The 8,696-nt window shown below is 39.8% G+C and overlaps 1 protein-coding gene across 1 annotated transcript; it reads right to left on the minus strand.

Annotated features, from left to right (window-relative positions):
- Positions 1 to 2,811: 2,811 nt before the first annotated feature.
- Positions 2,812 to 8,128, minus strand: LOC145481066 (serine protease 33-like). Its single transcript, XM_081459456.1, has 7 exons — positions 7,947 to 8,128; positions 7,715 to 7,762; positions 6,883 to 7,026; positions 5,839 to 5,883; positions 4,886 to 5,101; positions 3,984 to 4,234; positions 2,812 to 3,844 (listed from the first exon to the last, which is right to left on the minus strand). Exons 1-7 carry the CDS (start codon positions 8,050 to 8,052, stop codon positions 3,542 to 3,544), a joined length of 1,113 nt encoding a protein of 370 aa, XP_081315582.1. The 5' UTR covers positions 8,053 to 8,128; the 3' UTR covers positions 2,812 to 3,541.
- Between the last annotated feature and the right edge of the window lie 568 nt (positions 8,129 to 8,696).

An 8,696-nucleotide genomic window follows, 5' to 3' on the forward strand; every position in this document is an offset into this window, starting at 1 on the left:
GCTTTCTATTCGCTGATACACAACTCTTGCGTCGGCTGCTCTTAAAATTATAATTATAACCCTCCCTAAAATAAATCGTCTCAACCTCCACGGCAAACACCAAAATCTCCTGACATTATTAATTTCGCTCATATTTAGCTCTTTTAAGTGCAAAAGAGATAAGGACAAAATTAAATAAAACTACAAATTCTTCAGTCTGATCATAATCTTCACCTTCATAAAGTTTGAGAAGCGACCTAATCAAGTTTTACAGAAGGAGGCTCTGCCCCAAGGTCCAAATCTCTTCCCTTTTGTGTAGCGTTTTTTACAGAAAAGGTTACCCTTTCATATACATGTAGCTTCCAGCTTGCAACCCCTTTCACATACCTACAGTAGGCCCAATACATCTCTTTTCGTAGACAAATTAGCAATGAATGTTTAAAATCCTTGCCTCTTTGTCAAACCTCCCGCCTGATAAAAAGTGTACCTTGAGGCAATTATAGGGACTTGCCCCCCCCCCCGGCTCCAGCTTGATGTAATACAAAATAAATAGGACATTGCAGACTGTAATGTAGACAATAAAAGTAACGATAATTCTCTTTCTTGGAAACGGAAATCACATTATTTTATTCCTATCTTGGCAACTGCGTTAATTTTACTAGCAATGCAGAAATATTCAAAACAATTGTTGACAGGTACAAGTAATATCTATTTCAAGTTTTGATTCCAATTGTTTCTAGAAGAAAAATTAAATTATACGTACATCACCAGCCACTATGCCTGTTTGAATCTCTCTCGCAAAAAGTAGATCTACGCAGTCTCTTGGATGCTAATTTGTCTACTTTCCGTCACTTAAATCTTAGGGCATATTTACTCGATCGTGGAGGCTGACTTGTATACCATTCATGAAGAAATGTTCTCTCTGGTCGAACTGAAGTAAGCTCATTTGAAAACACAAATTAAATTACGGGTTTCGAATTTAAGATACGAGTACCGCCAGAATTTCAATGCGTACATAAAAAATAATACAATACAGAAACAGGCTACGTTAGACTTACCTTGGACTCTACAAGGAGCTATGAGCCTAATATAGTAAGTAAGTAAGTAAGTAAGGAAGGAAGGAAGGAAGGAAGGAAGGAAGGAAGTAAACTTTATTTGATAAGTAGGTTGTAGAGGGGATTTGGCAGCCGGAGGGTTGATGTGGACCCACTATACACAAAATATAAAATTTTACAAACACGAAAGATATTAACAAAAGAATAAGAACTATGTACAAGGGAAAATTAATAATCATATATAAAAAGTCAAAAGTCATTTTTAATGCCTAGACGAGGCAAATGGTCATGAAATTCAGTCTTCAAGTTGGTCATAGCCCCAATTCGAACTGATTCGAGGTCAACTCCACTTGAATTTAGCGAAACACCTAATATAAACGCTTTGAGTAGTAACCGCGCAAACAGGATAGCGAACGCTTACTATTCCAACATGGCGTCGGGCTTGGTTACTATTCCAATATGGCGTCGGGTTCGATTACTATTCCAGCATGGCGTCGGGCTCGGGCGCTCTCGTTCGGGCCGACCAATTACGAGCAGTGTCTACCCCTGAGTGAATGAGTGAGTGAGTGAGTGATACATTTGCATATCGGAGTCCCCGAAACAAGCATGTTTCTACGCTTCGCGTATCCAGAAGTTCAAAAATGATTGCAATTGACAATACTTTACATTTCCTCTTTTATTACTTATTACGTTCGACGAAGGAGAACGCATACTATTTCGATCGTTTTTTCCCGCGGGATTTACGATGTCCCGCGGTTATCGATCGCGATGCCATGCCATTTCAGGGTTTGGACGCCATCTTGGACTGGGTGGCTGGCGTGGCACAAATGGTCTCGATCTCACGTGAATTATCTTCTTGGCCGCCGCGAACTGGTAGTTAATAATAATGGCGCCTTGCGGGCCAAATTTACAAACGTCAAAGGTCTTGTTTTCATTCCTAACATGGAGAAATGACTGCTTTGAGATTTATAATAGAAAGGAAAAATATACAAATCAATGTTCAGGTGGCCTCAGAATGGAAGATCAACGAGCACAGAGTTCTCGAACCATGACGATCGGTTGAACGCTTTCAAGTAATTTTTGGATATCGATCGCGGATTTAAAGCAGTTTCCCGGACTTTAGAAAACAAAAAAATAGTGATGTACAGCATTATTTCGAAGTTGAATTCAACTTTTGGAACGATTGGTAACGACACGGCCGATAAAATCACTGCAAAAGTCGGAGAAGTCGTCGGCACTACTCAAGCTTTCGCTTTAGCGTGAAGAATTGATTTGAACATGTTGATGTGCAGCGAAGCACGTCTGCGAAAATTTTGAAATTTTTTTGCTTTTCCATAGCTGTCTTCGCCTCGGCGTGAATGAAAATTTATTGTTATTGGACTTCCTTTTGCCTTTAGCTCTCTTTTCGTTTGGTTCCGTGTATTTAGGAATTCAGGTTATATATGTTATATATAATACAAGAATGGGAATTGTTCGTTTTGTCCTCCGAAGTCAATAATTAACTTATGTGCCCTGTTCAATTTTCTCGGCTTCTGTTGGGCATTTTGTCGCGCGGCAAAGAAGTAATATAATTTCATGTTTTCTTATCAGTTTTACATATCAGGTTGAGTTCTTTTTGTTGATATCTCTTTTAAAGTTTTGGTCCTTCATTTATTCAATTCTAATTAAGCACTTGATCTTGAGTGTGTGCTAATTTAACGTTCCAGCGTGTGAACTGGAGTGTGCCAAACACCTAATTTCTCATGAATTTGTGTAAGAATTACAATAAAGTGTCCTTTCGGTGCAGAAGTGAACAATGTTATTCAAAATATGTGTTCGTCATGAAAACCAACAAAAATAAATTGGACTTCAAGACTTATATTTATTCCGAAAATCTATGTAGCGTAGTGATAGATTCCATGCAAATATTAGATGTACTATGGAAATTATTGCAATAATTGTTTGAAGAGAGCCATGTTGTTTCCTGGAGACGGGTGTTAATGGAGACTTATCCTGGGGTTGGCTAAGTGAAAGTCTTTAATTCCGTAGGATGTTCGTGGCACCGGCAGTGGTGATTGCTTTTTTTAAGTCTGTTTCACATCAGCTCTATGAAACTGCAGATTTGCAAAATCAAAATTCGCATGGCTGGAATTGAGTACAGAACAATATGTTCAGAGTATGGGCAAAAATTACACACAGCAAATGTCAAAACCAGGAACGTGGTGTGACAATATAATTATCCAAGCAGTATCCAATGCTTTTAACTTTATTGACTCGAACGCACTCAGCTAATCCATGATTCTTACTAATATATAATGCATTAGTCTTAAAGGATTAAGTTATTTAGGAGTTATTTTATCGTTAAATATAATCGGATTTCTCGTGAAATGTAACCCAAATCGTGATTTACCCGAATAATTAACCGTTAAGCGAGATTATTTTGTTAATTTGCCGTGATTGTTTTATTTTCCATGAAACATGAGCTAGTCCTCAACCGACAATTTCAATCCCTTTACTGCCTTCTACAATCATGGAGTTGGGTTTGAATTCATTGTTTCCTCCACCCAGGACTTAAGAGCCAACACGTCAGAATACACTCCGAATCTATTTGGACGCGCACAACCAACGCCCCAGCTGACGATACCCATAAGATACCACTTGCTATTTCTTGGACAGACCAGCGGACCTCCACTGTCTCCTTGGCATGCATCAACTCCTCCCTGAGAGAAACCTGCACAGCGCATGCGTTCCGTAACGGGCAATCCGAGGTCGCTGTATGCTAGCCGACAAGTGTCACGTGGTACAAGAGGAACTTGGGCTTGCTGCAAAATCTAACATAAAAATGGCATAGATTTTATAGTCTTATTCGCTTCATACCTTGCGCAGTGAATGAATGTCTCTTCCAGCTCAACTCATTTGTGGATTTTACACACGCTTATCATGAATATCGTGAATACAAGTCATATTTACCTGTGCAATATTTCCCTGCTCCCGTGTATCGCCCCATCCAGTGACATAGCAATTAGTTCCAGGAGGAAAATCCTTGGTGGGCAGACATACAGGTCTTACGTCATTGTTGAACGTGATTGGTTTCTTCAATTTGATCAATGCCACGTCATAGTCGGGTCCAGTCACTGGCGGGTTATATTTAGGATGTATGATGATTTGGTCAATTGGGATAACTTGCTCGGTTCCGTCCGCTTTACGAAGATCATGTTCACCTGTTACACAGATAAAGGTGTAGTTAGAAAACAAATTTAATCCATAGAATAGAGCCATAAATTGGAATATTTCAAGACTTGTGTTCGAGCTTTGAGCCTTTCGCGTTGATAACTCTGAAACGTAGAAACGTTTTTCAGTCTACAAAACGGATATTAAATGCTGTCAAAGATAGAGTAAAAAGGAATCCGCTACTTTTCATGGTCTACGTTCAAAGAAGCTGTAGGAAGTAATTGCAGAATATATACATATATATCTAAACCTTAACGTGAAACGGCTATTAAACATTTGAAAAATATTCTCATGTTATTATGTCATTACTTAACAAATGGAGAAGCCTAAGCCGTGTGTTACACTGTGATAAAACACGACGCGCGTTTGAGAACACAAGGAAAATGTAGAAAACACGAGCCGCAAACGAGTGTTTTCTTCATTTCTCGAGTGTTCGCAAATGTCCGGAGTGTGTTATCACAGTGTAATACACTGCTTAGGCTTCTTCATTTTGCTTTTTATGTAGAGGTAATGTGGCGAAAAACAATAAAACACACGTTTTCTGTGTGATATTCTCTGATAAAAGACGGGTTTTCGACCAATCAGAGCGCGCGCAGGGTCCTATCTATATTATAAAGTACGATAAAGAAGTGTGTCCTTACCTACGGTCAGAGTAAAAGTCGCGGGATCTTTTCCAAAATCGAAACAGTGAGCGGCGGTAACGACCCAGTACGGGGTAAGAATGGAGCCCCCACACCAAACAGGACCCTGAAACGCCTTATTGTCCAGTAACACTTGCCATGGCCAAGACCCTGGCTGGGCGTCTGTGCCCCCTACAATTCTGGAACCGGCCTTTTTCGTGCCACACTGCACGTTCCCTAGAGATGAAAGAGAGTTGAAGGTGTAGAGTTGTCAACGTACAAAACACAAAATTCTAACTGACAACTGAAAGTGTCGAGTGCGAGAAATTTCTTTTCGAGCTAATCTAGCAAACTCAAAGGCAGGGTAGACCATTAGATTATTAGATTATCGATGGAGGACGGGACGGGGGAGGGGAGTGGGGAATGCATGAAATTTAGATGCTCGATATTCTTTATTCTTCTTCCAACGATGCAGGCGTTTTCGTTTTCAAGTCTGCGCTATATGATTTTTCTATAATCTGAAGCGCCTACGTACCCTAAATAATCTAATAATCTACCCCTAATATAGGCTCGTTTACCGCCACTCTCTTGCGTTCGGTCTTAGTTCCTTCCCGAGAAGAATTCGGCGGAGGAGCGCGGGCTCGTTTCCCGAACAGCGGCTGGAGAATCGAGCCGACCCCTAATACTGTAATCGACCTATCAGTATGCAAAGAATTTAATACCGATGTGTAACGGAAAAAGCCGCAAGGATGGAGAAATACGCGTATTCAAAGTCACAATTGGTGTTCTCGTTGCTGCTGATTGGTTGAAACAGGCAACATGGCTCCTCGGTTTGATTTTCGCTCCTTGCATGAGGCCTAGGTTTATTAACCAATCGGAGAACAGCAAATTTAAACCCCACAGCCATCGCATCATGTTTTTGACATTCTATTGCAACTCGATCTCTATTTCAGTGAAACTGTATTATTTCTTACTTGGTGGCCGTCCAGCTTCAGGCAATAGCCATGGCCACTGCGAAGCTAAAACAAGAAAAGACAGAAAATTTTAGTAAATGGTACTTTTGCAGTGTCGTGTTTCACTTGGTTGCATAAAGATTATTTGAGTAATCCTGTATGTAAAGTAGGCGAAATTAATGTGTAAATCTGTTTTGCGTGATCACGGTCCACACCGAGCTCTCAACATATGTAAACTGAATGTAAAGCAGACGATTCGTTTCATACTGAACAATTACCGTCATATTTCTATGGTACCTCTGACTGTACAGTTTGTCTGCCAGAATTTGCAGACCACTTTGTTTTAAAACTGCTATATCTTCCCTTCCTCGATCGTTGGTGTCTTAAATACCGAGCTGTTCGAAAGAGTTACGTCTTTACTCTTTACTTCGTTACGTCATTGCCCATCATCCGTACAGCGAGACCAGTACGCGAGCAAATCAATAAGCCATTTAGTTCGTATTCCCGGTATTGGACTGAAACTGGCTTGTAACTGAGGCTAATGCAGGAATTCATTTTAAATACATATGACATTTACTTCTTTTCAATGATATTCCCCCCCCCTCACCCCATAAGCCTCCTTTCCAAGCTAGTTCTAGTCCAATACCGAGAATGCGAATATGGTCTATTAACGGTGGCTGTCCGCAGCCAAAAAAGACGAGAAGAAAGAATTTTCCTTCCACTTTCTTTTGTGCAAGTGCAGTAACATAAAACAAACACACAGAAATTAATTCGCCTCGACAATAAAATCAACATTGAATTTACATTAGTGTTGACTTATGTACATATCCGTAATCAAAGTCATAGATAAAGAGACCTAATTTTCACACAACCTAAGCAACGATGTTGCTCATTTTGGAAAAACTAGTCGAAAACGAGGCGCACAACCACTAAGTCAAAACCCAGTGAAGGTTTCTGACCTCTGCTGTTCTACAATTTTATACTTTTGCTCTGACGCAAACATTCCTCGGATAATATACCTCCTCCATCCCGAAACTATGCCCATGGGCTTGACTTTAGACTTACTTATGTACTTGCAAACTGAAGACATAACTCCTGGTGGAAGTGGGATATCATGATGGTGCTTTGAGTTAGGCAAACAGGGATTGACGCCCTGGCGAACAAGCTGGGCCACTTGTAAAATTGATTTTAAGCTAATACCACCGTCATCTGGGGAGACAAAAAACATTGAGAAGAGCTTCATTTCAATGATCGAGTTCTTCGAAAAAGAAGTCATTAAAAATATCACATGAGGCTGTACGATGCAATCGAAATTACGAGAGGGTGCAAATGTCAGGCGAAAAGTCAGCTCTGACTGCGTCACTGAAGCCAAGACCAATCCAAGTTTATTTGCATGTATTAAAGGATAGTTTCACGGATATAGCCCACCCAGTTCGACTGTGTATAAACCAATCAGCGGCGAGCAGATAACTCGTGCCACCGATTCAAGCCAAATATCAAATTTGATGTACGCAACGGAATTCGACATTTTCCGTGAAAATCCTTAGACATCTTCCGTAATTTTTGGGCGTCAGTCATTCTGAGTCAATCACTCTTTCCACGAGGTATCCATTAAGGGACCAAAAATTTCTGAAACGCAGAATTTCCTTTCGGTAAGACCCCAGTCTCATTGATTGGGAAAGAATTCCTCGCGGTAACACTTCAACCTCTTGAAACACCCCACCGAATAGGAGCCGACTAAAAGCCCATTTCAAGAAATACTAAAGCCGAGGATTTATCATCGAAATTTTACTACATGACACAGCAATTAGCGTTCGTATAAATACCAACAATGGTAAAACCTTTACTGCTAACGTGGTGGCTATACTTCATACTAAACAAGGGCTCTCATACAAACCATCACGCTTGTTTCTGAATTTTTTTTCGCTAAAAAGCTTCAAGGTATCTGAAACATATATAGACAACGATTCATTACAAGAAAAAAAAAACACGAAAATTTGAAGAATCTTCTTCGCGTACAACAGACAAATGACGTGTGAACAAGAAGTTGACTATCAGTTTAAAAAAACACTACGCTGAAGATCTCCAAACAGAAATCAATCCTTCATAGTATTTCAAGCCAAACATACCTTCATTTACGCTGTTTGGTTGATTTTCACTTCCTTGACTGATCTCTGTAAAAGAAATAAGCAAAACCAGGACAAAAGTTGCAACAAGCGTATTAGACGCCAACATTATGCCTGAATACGTCTTTCGTAAGTTACCAGAGCAAGTTTGCTTTAGACTGGAGAACAACAACTGTATATATACACTGTCCTGATATGGGCCTGCCCCGCATATGCTAGTCAAAACTGACCTTAACAAGAAGATTGGTTATTTATAGAACAAGAGTGAAAATACTAGATCAACATCAAGGTTCACTGAGCCGAGAAACACTGAGATTCACAAAAGTATATTTAGATACAGTGTAGCTATGAATACATGAAAGAGGCTAAAAATGAATGAAGTTCGCATATACGTTAAGACGCGTAAATTTAAGATCAATGATATCATAATAAGATATATTTACGAAACAGAAAATAGGTTTGTGTGTTTCTAACGAGTCTTAGTAGCTACTTAGCTGTGTACTATTGGAAATCCGCCAATCTGATTGGTTTAATCATAGTGTTCTATTCGCTGATACACAACTCTTGCGCCGGCTGCTCTTGAAACTGAAAATTACTCTTAATTTTAAACTAGTTTTTTGTGCTGTAATCCGGCTTAAGAGTGTCTACTAAAACAATTAGACTACTAGGCCTAGTTTTCTATGAGTGATAGTTAAATCGACTACGTCTCATTAACCTTCGCTCATAGAAAACTTGGGCTTGTAGTCTCATTGC

This window comes from Orbicella franksi, chromosome 3 (assembly GCF_964199315.1).
Source record: "Orbicella franksi chromosome 3, jaOrbFran1.1, whole genome shotgun sequence".
Lineage (NCBI taxonomy): Eukaryota > Metazoa > Cnidaria > Anthozoa > Scleractinia > Merulinidae > Orbicella > Orbicella franksi.

Bases quoted from the DNA above. Each gene is read 5' to 3' on its own strand.
- LOC145481066 (XM_081459456.1), bottom strand. From the start codon at position 8,052: ATGTTGGCGTCTAATACGCTTGTTGCAACTTTTGTCCTGGTTTTGCTT. The intron at 5,884-6,882 runs GTAAGTCTAAAG...TTCTTGTTTTAG, and splicing joins TTCAGTTTGCAAGTACATAA to CTTCGCAGTGGCCATGGCTA. The intron at 4,235-4,885 runs GTAAGGACACAC...TCTGTGTAACAG, and splicing joins GACTTTTACTCTGACCGTAG to GTGAACATGATCTTCGTAAA.